The sequence below is a fragment of the Corvus hawaiiensis genome, chromosome 11 (genome assembly GCF_020740725.1).
Source record: "Corvus hawaiiensis isolate bCorHaw1 chromosome 11, bCorHaw1.pri.cur, whole genome shotgun sequence".
Taxonomy (NCBI): domain Eukaryota; kingdom Metazoa; phylum Chordata; class Aves; order Passeriformes; family Corvidae; genus Corvus; species Corvus hawaiiensis.
This window is the reverse complement of record NC_063223.1, coordinates 17840881-17857495: the sequence shown is the minus strand read 5'-3', so window position 1 is coordinate 17857495 and position 16615 is coordinate 17840881. Positions and strand designations below refer to the sequence as shown.

Below are 16615 nucleotides of genomic sequence, written 5' to 3'. Positions count from 1 at the left end.
CTCCTGCTTCAGCCTCTATCTCTCCCCTCTGCACCCACCAGCCTGAGCTGCTTCTGGAATAAAACTGTCTTTGGTGCTCAGACCCTAGGATTAGAACAAGATGACACATACACTTACTCTGAGGATCTGAACAATTGAACAGTCATTTAATTTCTTGCCATTCAGGTTAAAACAAGGAATGCTTGGGGGAACCCACTCCTGCTCAGTCCTGCCCAGCTACAAGCAGAGTCGTGGGGAGCCACAGCTCCCTTAGCTAGGCTACACTTTGATGTTTAGAGCCACCTTTCACCCTAAAGCATCCTCATCAGCCCCTCCAGATTTCCCACGAACCATCCAGGGAAGCACAGAGGGACACAGCACAGCCCAAGTGCAACACACACCACACCCCCTTCCCCCAGAGATGCAGGAGGGGGCTCCTGCTCTCTGGGGACCCTGGGAGAACTCATCAGGTGGCTGCCCACAAGCCCCTGACTTCTTGCTTTCCAACCAAAATAAAGCCTGCTAACACAACAGTTGTGGGCAAGGCCTTGCCATGCCTTTGTAGGCCGTGCTTAAGCAGCAAACAAAAGTGTCTTTCGTTTATCTATTTATTTTTGGCACAGAGGAACGGCTGGGGTCAAAGCCAGTCCCATTCTCAAGCTGTTCTTTGTTCTCCAGTTTATCCAATACCCCCAATCCCTCTCCTCGCCCTCCCACCTCCCCCTCTCCATTTTACCACAGGTCTTAAAAATTAAGCTGTGCATGAAACCAAACACCACACTTGAACACGGACCAGCAAATGCTCTCCATGGTCACAGAAGGATCCTAATTGACCATAAAAAATGGATAAGAGCAGTGTGCCCTTATATGGGCAGAGGCTAGACAAGCATCTGACACAAACATCATTTTTAAAGAAAAAATAATATTTATTTGCAATATAAACAAAGTCCCAATATTGGATCAGTATATATAGGGTCACTAATTTTCCTTCATAACTCAGAAAGCAGAACCATTCCTCACTAACAAGCTCTCATTTGTACTAATCAGAAGATGCATCTTATTTTTTTCCTTTAAAGAATAAAGACCACTAACAGCACAGGAAGCCTTTACAAACCAGCTTAGCTGTAATGCAATACAGATGCACTGTCAAAAAATCCCTGAAAAAATAAATTCCTCCATGAGGTAAGATGCAATTAGGATATTCTCAATTTTCTCACTCACAACCGTACGCCCACTCTCCCTTCCAATGACCCACGATCCCAACATTGTGGCAAACAAAACCCAACAAACAAACAAAAAACAACCAGAAAACAAGAAACAGAAGCTCATTCCAACATTCTGATAACATCTTTAACAAAAACAACAGTTTCAGGATGTGACAGCGTCAAACATTCCTCCAGATGGAGACTTTTTTTTATTATTTTTTCTTTTTCTTGAAAAAAGTACAAAAAACTGGATATTTAGAAAAAAATCCGTGGCTTTTTTTTTTTTTTTTTCAGTTACATGAGAGTTAAAGTGGACAGGGAGGGGGGAGAAAGGAGGGACTACATTGCAGCCAATAAAGAAATCTCCAAATCCGTTCTGCCCTCCTCCCAGAAATTATTACCACTTCCTCCCCTCCCAGCCTGGTAAAAGGAGTTTGCCAAACACTAGCCAGAAATACATACAAGTCTTCTCAGAATAGAAGGCACAGCATAAAGTTATTCGAAAGAGGAAGAAAAAAAATCAGAACCTCTGCTGAAAGCTCCAATCATCTCAGAATTTGCCAGTTAATATATATATTCATATATATATATATATATATAAAAATTCTCTGTTACAATGCTCTCCTCATTTCCACACCTCTTCACTCCCCTCACACGCTCCGTGCGTGACGATTGAGTCCTGTCCCGCCACACAATCCTCGCTCTGCTCCAGGTGCTCGCTGCCTTTCCCCTCCACCCCGCACACGTGGGAAAGAATCCAGTGTGCACAAGAAACGCCAGCATCGCAACTACCTTCTGGACTCAGGAAGCTGGAATGGTTTCGGGCCAGCTGGATGACGTTAAGTCAGTCAACAGGCAGCAGAGAATGAAGCCGGGCTCAGTCATGCTTCTACCAGCTCTGGAGGCTACAAGAGTTTTACCTCTGGCAATAGCAAACTGTTTTTGGCAGGGGTGGCATTAAAAAAAAGCTTGCGGCTTAGTCACCTTGGCTGAATCAGTGCAGAGTTTGTGATTGTGAGTGCAGGAGTGGTGAAGGGGTTGCGTTCAAGCCCAACTGGCCTTCACACATAACAAAGCTTCCTACCAGATGCTAACAACAACAACAGCAGCATGTATCTCTCTCTGGAGTACCCAGTAATATGCCAGGACATACCAAGGCTTCACAAAGTGTGCAAAATGCATTTGGTCAATATAAACATTTGATTAAAAAAAATAATAAATGATCAAACAAGAAACAGAATAGAATACTGGTTTTGCAACCTCGTCTGTACAAACAGTCAAGAACTTACATACTTAAAAAGAGTTTGAACCCAAAGCTCGAGTAAGATCTACCTTTTCTTATTCTTTTTTAAAATCAAAAAAAGTAAACTTGGGTTTTAAAACAGTCTTGGCCCAACACCTTTTGTTCAAGGTTTCCAAGTGCATAAATCTCCTCATTTTCCACAGCAAGCTAACCCCCGGTAGCTCTTCACACGTGTGCGTGTTCTGACAGTCCCAATGCACCCAGGAAAGCGGTTATTGCCTGTGACAGCTGCGTTCGAAACGCTGTAACATCGCTCGTGTTAAATAACCCCCTGTAAAAACACTACCTCTTCAAACCACTTGGATCAGGATACTAGTGAGCGGCATTAGCCTTCGTAAAGCAGCAATCAGGCACCTCTACCCAGAGAAGCTACTCATCTCAGAGCTGCCTGGCAAGACAGATATTTTCGTAAGAGTTGAAATACTCAAGAGAAGCGATTCGATGCTCAAGTTCCCGACCAGGCAGCGTCCTCTTCATGTGGACTCCAGAGTGCTCAGCTGGAACAGGTTGTGGTTGGTGGGGGTGGTGAAGTAGAGCTGTTCACTGGGCGAGCGGTTGTCACAGGGGCTGTTGAGTCCCAGAGTCCTCTCAAAGTCCAGGAGTTGGCCCATGAAGTTAAAGTTTGGGGAAATGTTGGATTTTTTCCTTTTCACAAAGTCATAGGCATCGTTCAGGGACAAGTTGAGTTTTTGCATCAAGTAGGCGACAGTGACTGTTACAGACCGGCTGATGCCAGCGAGGCAGTGAACAAGGATCCCACACTTCTTGGAACGGGCCTCATCTGAAACAAGACAAGGGGAAGGGGGAGTCTATTATTCTGCACCAAAAACACGTGGCTTTGGAGCAGGGCCAGGTGGCAGCTGCGAGCTCCTAGCACGACAACTGCCAGAACTGGATCCCCTGTCCCTAGTGACACCATCCCATGTTCCTCTGACACCCACATCTCTCTCCACAGGGCTCCTGAGATATTCCCACTGCATGGCAAAGCTGTACATCCCCAGCAAGGGCAATCATCTCACATGCTTGAGAGGTATGAATCAAGTCTAGCAACACATCCCTTGCCTCGGGATCATCAGTACCCTCTACTCAGAGAGCTGGAGTAACGCACAGGAGGCAGATGGAGCTGGAGACAACAGCTCCAGGGAGATGCTGGTGGTTGGGCACAGCACACCCACCTCAACACCAACTAAACCAGGGAAGGCTGTGCACTCAGGGCAAGGCTGCAGCCCAGCAGCACATGAGTTACTCTCTTCTCCTGTTCTTGTCCTCCTTCCACTAGAAAGTTACATGAATGCAGTCAATGCCAATTTAAGCAGAGTCTGAAGTGCAGGAACTTTCCTTATTGTGAAATTGTTCTTTAGGATCGACAGAAATGCACTTCACTACAAACAAATGCTTGTGTTGGAGGAGACTCTCAGGATGAATGGTAGCGGGAAGCAGGAATGCAGGCTGGACCGAAAAATGGCGAGAGAACAGCGGCAAAATTTCCCCTCCCTTGCCACCGACTGAAAAGCACACACACACTCATTGTCTCTTGCGCAGCCGGAACAGCGTGATCCCTTTATGAATTGACATCTCAGTGCTGAAAGAGGGACACGCCACTGAGAGCACTGAATGCACGCAAGTACCCAGCGCTGCTTTTACTTCTGGGCAGCCTTATTTGAAGTCAGTCGTTTGACTGAGAGCTTGGTGGGGAGCGAAAAGGTGGCAGGAGAAAGAGGATCCTCGGGCAAAGCCTGAGGTAAGAGACACTCTGGCACCGTAAGTGCAGGGAAGGGCAAAGAAGATGCAGGCAAAACAAAAATCCAGACCCAAGCTGCAACAGGTTTTCTGCCCAGCCTCAAAAACCAGGCAAGAATTTCCAGTAGGGTGGGCAATCACCACCCAGTGTACCCAGCCCTCCCCCCAGGCTCTCCCATTCAACATTTTTCCAGACATTTTTGCCTTTCATCTGACCTGCACAGCATTTCTTGGTGTTTGGTTTTAGAGTGAGGTAATCCTCCATTTCCTGTCATTAACTGGAAAGCACAAGCTCGGTGTTCACAGAGACATCGGCTGACTGGAGCAGACAGATCCCAAATGCCACATGTCAGCAGGGACACTGTGCCTCACCCCTGACGTTTAACACCGTGCTCATGCAGGAAGTACAGACGGGACATCAGACAGGTCCCTGTTGCCACACTGAAGCGGCGGCTTCTGACCACAGTTGTGTTACTAGAGGGCAGAAGCTGGGGGCAAAGGAGAGCATGTGAGAACCATGGTTTCTGACAGCTCAAGAGCAGCCAAGGATCCACCACTGCTCTGCCCCGTTTCAGGCCTTACAGCACAGCAAGCGGCAAGCCATGGGGTGTGAAACGGGCAACACCAAAAGGGGCTGCACAGGCTTCAGTCTGCAGGTAAAGGTCCCCCTCTCCTTTACCTATACAAGTGTTTTTAATCAAACATGAAGCCATAGGACTTTTAATAGTTAACGGTGATATTACTGCCTATGCCATTCACCCCCATAAAACAGAGCTGATTAGGCTAATGACTATCATAAGCAAACAGCACAGGTCAAGCTGGAAGTGTACATCCCTGTTCAGCCCAATATATGCTTCCCACAGAATAAGAAGCAATTCTCAAAGTCAAGGCTGGCCTGAGAGAAGAGATCTTCCTTCCTTAACCCCACCACCACCAGCCAAAACTGTCGCAGGGGCTGTCTGTAGAGCAGTTTTTCCATCCAAACTCTGCAGTGTAATTATAATCACTAACTCATTGTGTTGACACTTACCTTAGAAGTATCCATACAAGAAGTTAGTTATGCTAGGGTGACTTACAGCAGGATCCCAACTAGACTAGCAAATCCCCTTGGGAAAAGAAAACGCACACACTCCCTGATTCTAACCACATTTGGGGCTAAGGAATTGCTGGCACCAGTCACACTAATGCAGCTCCCATCAACATTTCCGAGCAGAGCAGTCAAAGGAGCTCCCCACTGCCTGGGTTCAGCTATTTCACACCAGTGCAAATCCCCACACAAGGGCGAGAGGCAGCGGGGCCAGTCCGACCACTTGCAGGTAACTCAGCTGAGGTGCTGCAAGAAGGCTGAATTTTGGAAAGGGAGGCTTCCCTGAACCCAGCCAGGGTGACGTGCACCAGATGTGCCACCTCACAGCATGACACCCGGCTGCTAAGCTGATGCTGTGCCCCAGAGAGGTGAGGCTGGAGACAGCAGCAGCCCTGGGAAGCGGCACACCACATTCCCAAGCGGTGAGTATGAAAGGAGATGTTCTGCCAACTACCTACCAATGAAAGCAATGGCCTCGGGAAAGAACTGCGAGAGATTCTGGCTCCAGTGATCTGAGATGGGGATCTGCTTGTACTTGAACTCTCCGTCATGCTCAAACATGTTTGGCAGGTTAGGAGTCACATTCAGGATGTATTTAATGCCATATTTGCCCAGGACGTCCAAGTTGGTCGAATCTTTGGCACAGCCCAGGTACAGGTAAGGTAGGATCTGGACCGGAAAGGCAGGCTGATTGTTAGGGATGGGGCTCCCGTCCGACTCCGTGGCACTGCTGGGTTCCCTGTCGGATTCGCCATCCGAGCAGTCGGAACTTATCCGCAGCCCTCCCAGGCCAAGGACTGATGCTGGGGGAGAGTTGCTGGGTGAGGAGCTGTCAAGGTTTGTCTCGCAGTGCTCAGAATATTCAGTCTGAAACTTGTTAAAGCCACCTGGGAAGAGGGAAAGGAGAGAGGGAAGGGGAGAGGCAGAGAGAAAGAAAAAGGATTATTCTTCAGAATGGGAAATCCTTCTACCTGTGAATATATGTATGTTACTCAAAGTCTTTACCAGCAAAAAGTTGGCATCCCTTCAACTTCACACCAAGAAAAGCATCTCCCTGCTCCCTCATCTTCCCTGGGCAGACTGATACTGAGCAAACAGGTCCCAGGAGACCAGAGAGTGGTTCTTACAAAGTTCAATATTGCTAGTGAAAAATAGGAGCCAAATCTCAACCACAAAAGAAAGAAACACTCACAAATAAAATCAATGTCAAGACACAATCTCGCCTTGTTAGCTTCTCAAAAGTATGGGTCTGGGGCAGTTTAGGCAAGAGCTATTATGCCACTTAGACAAATACAAAAGTATCTGTGTCTGAAAAGACAGATCAAGGGCAACCACCACATACTCACCCCAGGCACTAAAACCCAACGAAATAATTCATCTCTAAGCAGGAAAAAAGACCCTAAGTTTTGCCACAGAGTGATCCTCACAACTAGCAAATCACTGCAAATAGGTTTTGCAACAGAGCAGTGTCACAGGTTTGTTCTTCACCCAAACCACAGCAGGAGTGCAAAGGGATGGGACCCTTCACGTCTGCCCCTAAGTCTTTCTCTCCAGCTCTTCAGCTCAGCAGCTTGGGACAGGGAAGCAAAAACCCCACCGATCTACCTTCTCTCCAGGCAGTATTAAAGTGGAGCTCAGCCATCGGGATCTGACACTGACAAATGGTTTAATTAGAAAGGGCTCCTGGAAACTTCGTTAGTGGGTTCAGCGGTTGTGGCGGGGTCACTGAGCAGGACAGACAGCTCCCTGCCACATCCATTCATGAAAAAGGCTCGTCCTCGCCCTCCTCCTCCCCCCGCGCCGCCAGACAGCGCCGAGGAGCCATTTTGGAATTTTAATTGGAAACATTTCCCACCGAGGCTCCCGGAAAAAGGCAGAGAAAGGGGCTCAGCTCCTCCCCTGCCCATCGGGGAGAGCTTAGAACTAACTTAAAAGCCGCTCCGTCCTGCGCGGGATGAGGACGACGGGGAGAGAAGCGGGAATGCTAAGCGAGGGAGCAACGGAGCCCATGGGGAAACCCCACACCGGGATGGGATGATGGGATGGGAGACTCGCCCACGGGCAGGGATCGGAGGGTCGAGGGGGGAATGGGATCAACCCCTGTGCTGGCTCCCCACCATGTTTTCGAAGGAGGCGTGTGCGGGCTGCGCAGCGCTAGCGGCTGGTCCCCAAATACCTGCCTGTCCCCCTGCCACCCCACCCCGCTACCAGGGCTTCCCCGGCTCCCCACAAAAGGTCTATCAAGGAACAGCCGTGTTTTTTAAAGAGCCGCAAGTGGCAACTTTCTTGACCGTTCTCCCCCAAACACGCTCCCCCGCTCTCCTGTTATTCCTGCCTCAAACCCGCCACCCAGCGACCGGACTGGGAGCATTGGGAGGATGGGAAAGGTCCCAGCAGCCCAGCTATGGGCTCTGCTCAACCCGCTGTGATCTTTCAAAACGGCAAAAAACACCCCAAAAACCAAAGCCCCCAAAGCACCCGCGGCCTTCACAGAGGGGCGTGTGCGGGGTGCGGGGCTCGGCTCCCCCGCAGCGCAGCTCCCCATCACCCTGCCCCGGGGGAGCAGCCGAGCTGCGCCCTCCCAGACCCGCTGCACTGCCTGGCAAAGGGGGAGGAAAACCCAAGCGCTTGCTTTTTGGTTGTGGAGGGAGGTAAAATAAAAATATGGGAGGGCTCTCCTGTCCCCCAGAATCCGGCCATCCCTTCCGGACGGGCTGGAGAGGAGCCTGGCGCCGGCGCGGGGAACCCTGCAAGGCTCCCTCCAGGGAGCGGAGGTGAGAGGCGCCCGGCGCTGCCCAGCCGGGGTCGGCTCGGGATGGGGCAGCGCTGGAGGGGCCGCGCCGGCAGCGGTGCTGGGGGGCTCCTCCCGCCGCTACCGGGGGAGGCGACGCAGGAAGAAGCGGGGCGCTCCCGGCCGCTTCCAGCCTGCGACCATTTTGTGCGGGAGGATTAAAGCGGGATGGGGAGGAGGGGGAAAAAAATATAGAGAAAAATAAAAATAAATCAGGCAGAGGGGATGAGGGAAGGAAGCAAAACAAGCCAGCCACCTCCGTCCGGCCAGGGGATGGGCACTCCGGGGATGCAGCGGCCGGCCAGGGGCTGCGCAGGGGGACACGGACATAGGCTGCGGGAGCGGGACGGGGCTGGAGAGAAGGCGAGGGGCACCTCACCTTTCAGGTAATAGGCTTTGCAGCCGTCATCGCGCAGCTTCTGGAGCAGGAGCCCCAGGACGGAGGTGGCGGCACCGCTGTCCTGCCAGTCGGCGGTGGCCTCGTCGTAGAGCAGCACGGTGTCGGCCTTGCAGCGCTTAACGAAGCGCTCCTTGTCCTCGTGGTTGGGGATGATGGAGCGGATGGGCAGGTTGCCCTTCTTGAGGCGGCGCAGCATGAGCCCGGGGATGGCCAGGTTGATGGCCGTCTCGATGTGCGAGCTCTCGAAAAGCTCGTGGGGGCGGCAGTCGAGCAGCAGCAGCGAGCGGCCGCCGCCCGACTCCAGCTCCTCCTGCAGCCACTCCGCGCTCTTGCACGGCATCGCCGCAGCCATGGGCGCCCGCGGGGAGCTCCCCCAGACCTGCGTTTTCATGGGGCTCGGCAGCGGCGGCCGCCAGCGCCCGGCCCGCCGGCCACCCACGCGGCGTCCGGACGCGGCCCCGCTCCGCTGGGTCGGTCTTGCGCTGCGCCGGACGCGGCTCCGCTCGGCACGGCCGTGGGTACGCGGTGTTCTGCGGCCCGGAGCGCGGCGGCCCCCGCTCTGCCCTACGCGCTGCGCCCCATCCCGGCGGCCTCAATTAAAGCGAGGCTTCGCCGGCGGCTCGGCGTGTCATGCCTCGGGAGGCGGGGCGGCGGCGGGGCCGAGCGGCTCAGCCCCGCCCGGCGCGGCGCGGCGCGGAGCGGCCGGAGCGGCACCGCGCACACGCACCCAGCGCCGGCCCCGCCCCCCCGCGCGGCCCCGCCCCCCGCGGCCCCGCAGCCAATGAAGCGCGGCGGAGGGAGCGGGGCAGCCCCGCACGGGCAGGGGCGGGGCCGCGGCGGGGGCAGAGCGCGGGAAGGGCCGCGGGAGCCGCGGGAGCCGCGGAGCCGGGCACGCCCCGCCCCGCCCCGCCCCGCCCCGCCGGGGCTGCCCCCGCAGCCCTCCCCCGGACCCCGCGCTGAAGTGTAATAGAAAGGTCAGGCAGCGAAGTGACCCGGTCCACGGGCCGGCGGGTGTGGAGGCCCGCGTGGGTTTTGAGTGGGTCGTGCCCAGCCCCGTTTGGTCTTTGACAGGAACTCACAGTTCCAAAATAAAATCGACTGAGACTCATTAAGCCTCCGCATTCCCTTTCGTTCTCAGAATGAGCTACAACATAGATGTTTTTATCTGTGCATCCTTGTTTATTTTTAGAGTATCTTCCCTGATGGTATCCACTACTATAAATACAAACCTTTTGTGCTGCAACATTAACATTTCAAGACAGGAATGTAACTGGAGGCACCCTTTGGTTTTCTTCCATCTTTTACATTCCCTTTCATGTGAATCAGTCCTCTGGTACCAGAAGTTTTCCATGCCTCACACAAACTGTTCCTATTACAAAATAGATTTGATCTTTCTCTTTTTAATGAGCAGGATGACATTAAAAACGTGGTTCCGTATGAGCCACTTCTACTGCAATCTATTTTCACCATGCAGGCAGTCAAACATTGGTGGATTGCTCAGAGAGGTTGTGCAATCTCCATCCTCACTCATTTTCAAGCTCCAACTCAATACATCCCCAGGTAACCTGGCCTGACCCCAGGGATGACCCAGCTTTCAACCAGAGGTTTGACTGGAGCTCTTCTGTGGTCCCTTCTCACATGGGTTATCCTACAAGCCCTTGCTCTCCTAATTCCTTGTGAGTATGACTGGGAACCATTCCCTCTCCACAGTCTGGGACAGATGAGCAATTCCATTCTTTTCTCCCTAACTTCTCATCTCTTTAGCCTCTTAATATAAACTTTGTCAGCACACTCTGTTTTGAAGGGAAGAGGCAGGGTCTGTTTCACCAGCAGATTCCCAGGCTCAGCCACCTGACTAGGTCTCCTCAGGTTTTTTTCCCAAATGGCTGAATTTCAAGAACTGGGCTGTAATTGTGTAACAGGAAAGATATTGCTCCTGAAACACTCCCCCACATGCAAACAAACACGTGCACACACAGAGGCTTAGTTGTAATGTTGTTGAAAACTGTGCTGTTCAAATGACATTGTCTCTAGGCAAAACTTCAAATTGATTAGTATTTGAAGATACTTCTCTTCTGGTCAAAATCTGCTTTTCTGAAAGCCAAGATCTACTACTGAAACCATTACAGAGCCACTGTCTCCTCGGTGGTCTTTTTTTATACCGTCAACACATAAAATATCCCAAGAGAGCTGCATTCCTGTGTCTTTAGTACAAAAGCAGCACTCGGATGTGCAGGGGTCCCTGCCTCCTTTTAGTCTAATTCCTAAGGCTGGATACTAATGAAAATACCGACTTAAGACAGCATTTGAGCACATGCTTAACTTTGAGCACAACGAGCATCTCATTGCAAAACACTCCATGATTTCAGCGGGAGTGCGCTCTGAACCATTCATGGATTTCATTGGCATCAGCAAAATAAATGTCTTGTTCTACATCGCTTTTTTTGTGACTCAAGTGTGCCCAAGAAAGCGGAACAGCAGAAGCTGTCCACTTCCCCTTGCCCAGTTTATTTTTACCACTGGTTGCTGTGGGAAGCTATTGTGATTCAGTGTGGCAGTAGGAAGTTCCTAACACTGCTCTTTGCAGCAGAGGATGTTGAGGTTCTTATGCAAGCCACAGGCACAGTGAAAATAGCTGACCTTTCAGAATGTTTATCGAAGCACCTTCAGTACACAAGGGGAACAGCAGCGGCTTGTGCAAAGAACTAAAATCTGGGTCTAAAGTCGCTGTTGTGCTGAAAACACCCCAGAAATCTTTACACGGATCCTTTTTGGTGCTGGGAGGGAGGCAGGTGTAGCCGCCAGCGTGTGGTCCTGTGAAACCAGAAGAGAAACGTTTCACCTCCGTTCTGCGGTCGCATCAGCAACCACATAAGTTTCGGGACAGGCTCCGGACGCGTCACCTGCAGAGACAAGACCAAATTTCGCCCTGAGAAGGGTCAAAGCAAAATAGTGTCACTTAACAGCAGGGTGACATCCTCTGCCTGCCCAGCCAGGACCTGAGGGACACTGCAAGAGCTTCCCCTTGCTTCTGCCTGCTCCTGGCTCCCTGGGGTAGGGGTCATTCCTGTGAGCGCGCCTGGATCCGGCGGGCAGGGCGGGCACGGGCGCGGACAGGGGCAGCGGTCGGTGCCAGCCCGTCTCCGTGCTGCCCTCTGGAGTCAGCCGCTCCAAAGTGCGCCTCCTGCCAGGCTCCGGGGACTGACGTCCAGGCGGGTGCCTCCCGTCAGAGAAAAAATCCCTGCTCTGCAGAGAGCTGTGGGCATTCCCCCAAATCCCTGCCACGGAGAAGGCACCTCGACCCCACAAGGTTGCCTTAGACATGGCTTGCAGGCTGGGGCCAGGACAGGGTGTGCCAACCCCTCCTTCAGCCCAGCACGGCTGGCAGGGGCTCAGGGATGGTGGTGGTGTTCATCTCCTCCCGTATGAGGCTTTGCTGACAGGCAGAAGATCAACACATGTCCAGAAATGGGCAGCTTCCAGCTCGGCTCCCAAAAGCCCCAAGTGCTTGTGACAAGGACAGCACAAAGTAATAACCACTCTACATGCGGATTCATAAAATCATAGAATATCCTGCGTTGGAAAGGACCCACAGGGATCACTGAGCCCAGCTTTGTCCTGCACGGGACCATCCCAAGAATCCCACCATGTGCCTGAGAGCATTGTCCAAACCCTTCTTGAACCCCAGCAGGTTTGGTGCCATGACCACTGCCCTGGAGAGCCTGGGGCTTGCCATCATCCCCACACCACCCTACCAGATCTGATCCCGGGTTTCTAATATGGGTTGTGTGCACCTCTCTGGCTGTTTTTCTGCTTTCTCTCCTCCAACAGTCCTTCTCCTTGATGCCCAGTGCAGTGGCCAGGCAGCTTCCCCGTGCCCACAGCCCCATCTTGCTGGCTTGGCTTCAGAGTGCTTTTTTCTTCATCTGTCCCCATCTCCTGTGACGCCGGTGCAGATGCCATCTCAGGTTCCTCATTCCATCACCACCACCTCTCTTCTCCCAGATTCTCTGGCTGCAGAGCCCACAGGCTGTTTTGGTGTTTTAGAAACAAAGTCCATGAGTCCTGGCAGAACACAAGGTAAGTGCACTGTTAGCAGATGTCTGCCCAAAACCCACTCCAGCCCCTGGCAGCCCCTGCAGAAGCATCGCTCCCAAGAACGTGACAGACCCTACTTTGAGCCAAGGGGGGAGGCAAGATGTGAGTAAAGGGCAGAAGGTGTCACACCCCAATGGGATACATGGTACTACCTACAGCTTAGGGGACGCAGGGGTGCCTAAGGATTTGAAGAGTAAAGCAAATTAGAAGCTGGTCAGAAGTTAATATGTATTTTCTTAAAAATGAATCTCTGAAAAGCTTTTTCCTTTTTCACATGAACTTTCTCCACAACATTTCACCCCAAAAGATTTTCCTTCCAGTCTCTCCCCCAACAAATCTGGACTGCAGCAGCTAAACTGTCGTAGAACTTACCTTCTCACCGCTCATCAGCTGTTTGCTACATCTAATAAGAGGTATCAGGTATGATTGGTGGCACAGATACCAATCCATAAAGCTGTTGAGCTCCTTCTAGAAGGAGTCTTCACCTGTCTCAGGTGCCTGTGGTCAAATATCCATCAGTACCAAGAGAGGAAGCACCTTCCTGGACTGGCAGCTCAAAGCAGTGTTTTGTGAGCAGGATTTCAGCTGGGAATTTGCTCAGGTAACCTGGGCCCCCAGGCCAGCTTCTGTTTTGCTCTGTGATGTTGAGTGAAATCACAGTTTTCTGTACTGCACTCTTCCCATCTGTAGAATGGGGCTGATACCTCCCATCACCTTTGCAAGCGTTTGGGTGCTAAGGAACCAGGCAGGTGGGCTGGTGTGATGTTAACATCCTCTTGCAGTGCTGAATTTCTGGGACTGAATCACTTTTTCCTGTCTTTAAAAAAAAATTTTAAAAAAGGCTTTTTATTTAACTTCAGCTTCCCTTCCTAATTATTTAATGTAGTAGGAGTTATTTTGTCAGGAAAGGGCACTTGTTGATGGTTTATCCCATGTTTCATTAATGCATGTAAGAGGTTAACTCCTGGTAGAGAAACAGATGCATGGTTTTAACAGGGGAAAAAAAAAAAGCCCCAATTTTACTTTCTACTCCTGCACTAATTTGTGACTATTTTTATCAATGTTAACACTGAGCCAGGGTAAAAATACTCCCTAGAAAGTTTAGAATTTACATTTGTCTTCATATATATTCAGCAGAAATCCAGCTCCCCAGCCTCCGCACTGCCTAATCTGGACTCATTAACTTCACCCGCCCCCGAGAAAAATGTCAGATGACTTTGGCCTGGCGAAGCCCTTCACCCACAAACGCTCAGCAGGGGGGTCCAAGTCTCCTGTCTGCAGCAAACCATCCCCGTGGAGCATCAGCTCTGGCCCTGCAGGCATCCAGCTCAGCCATGGGAACAGATTCACCCTTCCTAACACAGCCCTGCCTCAGGGCAAAGTCTCCATTGCTGGGCTCCATCCCACGAGGATGCTGAGTCCTGGAAGCATCTTCCACACGGCAAGGCAGATGGATGGGGGCTGGGGAAGAAGCACCACAAGGAGAAACCTTTGTGAAGCATCTCGTGAAGCACAAGGCAGCCACAAGCACATGGAACTGGCCTTGCCAGGTCCTGGGATGGTGCCATTTTTCTTCCATTAAATGGACATAACATTTGACTCTCTGAGATGCATTTTTGCTGCACAGCTGGAGATTTTCATGTCAATGTGTCAGTGAACTCTGCTCTAAACACCACAAAATTGTTCTCTGGCAGGCTCCTGCAGAAGAAGCAAACCATCCCCTCCTGTGCAAAAGCCAGAAGGCACAAGCAGTGTCTGAGCAGCCCGGGGCTGTTACCACCTCATAATGGTCACAGCAGCCCAGAGGGACTGAGGCTGGAGTTCCCTCTGAGGAGCATCCAGTCCATCTCATGTCTCACAGCAGCATCTCTTAGGGCAAGTACTGCACCTACTATTGGGTATCCCAGTATCTCCAAGGATGGAGACTCCACACCTTCTCCAGGCAAGCTGGTGCAGTATTTGACCACCCTCACAGTGGAAAAGTGAACTGACGCGTCCTGTGCTTCAATTTGTTCCCGTTACCCTCACTGGCCACCCAGGAAGAGTCTGGCTCCACTTTCAGGATCTGAGGAAACCCCTGCATTTTTATGGAAAGGGATGTGTTCTCTATGAAACCCAGGAGATTTCGAAAGGGGGCTCATGTTTAAGCAGGAGCCAAGAACCCAGAGGCTCCACCAGCAAGGGAAGGCAGCTCCAATCTAATTAAACTGGGAAAACATCCTTAAGCAACACTATTTCCTTTCTTCCTTGCCTCACTTCCTGGGCTCCAGGCTCCTTCCAGAGGAAGAACTGGAGAATATTTAAGATTATTTATCCTTTTAGCAGTGAGTTTTAAATGAGGAGGTCTGGAAGCCGTGTGTAACCTCCCTTAGAAAATCCCCTCCGCCCCTGCAGAGGACCAGAGGAGAGGAAAGCTCCAATGCTCCCCTTGGCATGAGACCCTCCAGAGTCTGTCACTGCAGTGATGGAGTAGGCCAGGATATTTATGGGACTTAAGAAGCCAATAACATCTACTCTCAAGCCAGTCTCAGGCATGTGTTGGACACAGCCTGCACAATGAGGAGTTCAATACAGACCTCCGTATCCCATTGATAAGCATTCATCCTTTTGTGTGCCAGAAAAGCCCTTCCTCCTTAGAGAAGAGTCAAGCAAGAGAGGGATGGCCCCAGACATGGAGTGCAGGAGCTGTTGATGCTATCTGAGCCCTGGCCCTTGGCTCTGCTCGGCTCCATCGCCTCCCTGGCCCCGCAGATCCGGCACCTGGCCCGCCCCACGCACCCGTCAGTTCCTCAGCAGCTTCTCTAAGCAGACGGGCTGTTTGCAAGAAGCAATTTCCTGCAGAGGAAGATTTTTTTTCCAAGGAGCCTAAGTGGGGAGCTTCCTGGTGCAGGCTTTTCACAGGAAACCATTGTGAAAGCAGCTTTGCCACCCACCAGGAAGGACTGTCCCTGAGCAGGCTGCACCCAGCTCTGTGTCCCCAACCCAGCTTCCCAGTACATGCCCAGGGGGTGACTTCTGTGCCCCTCACCCATCTCCCCCAAGCTGCTGCTGGGATGCTGACTTGGAGACGGGGAAGCAGCCGGACGGTGAAGATCTGGACTGGGTGCAGGCAGTGCAGAGCCTCCCAGGGAAGGTCCTGCATGGCTTCTCCAGTGCCCAGCATGTCCCTCTGGTGAGAGAAGGTGTGGGAGAAGGTGAGAGAAGCTGAGAGAAGACATAAGACTTCACCAAACTTTGGCTCACCAGCTTTTGCATTCTCCATCTTCACTATGCTGCTGGGTCTGATTTCAAGCAGGGCCACCAACTACCAGGACAGGCTTCTCCCCACATGGAGCTGGGTGGTCACTGCTCCTCAGCCTGCTTCTGGGAGGCACCTGGGTTTCTGGGTGCTCCTCTGAAATGCAAACCTGCCAGGACTTCTTCCCACTGCTGCAAGGGTGGGGCCACCCAGCTGAGTCCTACCATGGTGGAGCCAGGGCAGTCCCAGTGGCTTTAGTAGAGCTGCCTGGGATTTACACCAGAGCACGTCAGAGGCAGCCTCAGCACTGTGGCAGTGCCTCGCAGCCCTGGCTATCAGTGAAACCCCAGAATGCACCAGTTAAACCCTCAGCCAACACAGACACTGGGGCAGCAGGTTGCACTGTGCTGCTGCTTCTCACCATGGGTGGCTTTAAAGTCAATTATTGTTCATATCCTTTTATTCCAATGAGCTGTGTGTAGGTCTCCCAGCCACTGCATGTTCCCCACAGTGCTGCTTTTCATTCAGGGAATTGGTCTGGTTTGGGTGTATTTGGTGGCTATGGGTGGACAGGTAGCTCGGGCTCCTGCCCTATTTTGAGCTTTCACCACCTGTGCTGTGGCAGCACTGCTCCCACATGGAGAAGTTCTGCTGTACATCTGTGAAGATGCTCTAGTGCCAGAGGTTTTTTCCTTGCATCAAATTCTCTGGTTTTGCAACCCCTCACTGCAATTAAAATAAAACTGAACAACTCCCAGGAAGCCATTTCTGTGA

General features: G+C 51.9%; 1 protein-coding gene and 1 long non-coding RNA gene across 5 annotated transcripts in view; both read right to left on the bottom strand.

Annotated features, from left to right (window-relative positions):
• Positions 1-881: 881 nt before the first annotated feature.
• DUSP7 (dual specificity phosphatase 7) lies at positions 882-9116 on the bottom strand. The gene is made up of 3 exons (XM_048315845.1): positions 8485-9116; positions 5773-6201; positions 882-3268 (listed from the first exon to the last, which is right to left on the bottom strand). The coding sequence occupies exons 1-3, from the start codon at positions 8894-8896 to the stop codon at positions 2961-2963; spliced, it is 1149 nt and encodes a 382-aa protein (XP_048171802.1). The 5' UTR covers positions 8897-9116; the 3' UTR covers positions 882-2960.
• A 545-nt stretch (positions 9117-9661) lies between these two features.
• Positions 9662-16615, bottom strand: part of LOC125331569 — a 37594-nt gene continuing 30640 nt past the window's right edge. The window contains exons 9-11 of one of the 4 annotated variants that reach the window (XR_007206115.1): positions 13089-13420; positions 12261-12570; positions 9662-11408 (exon numbers count right to left, since the gene is read on the bottom strand). This is a non-coding gene — a long non-coding RNA (uncharacterized LOC125331569). Of the gene's footprint in view, positions 12571-13088; positions 13421-16615 lie in introns of all 4 variants that reach the window. The other 3 variants (XR_007206109.1, XR_007206112.1, XR_007206118.1) reach the window with 3 other exon arrangements.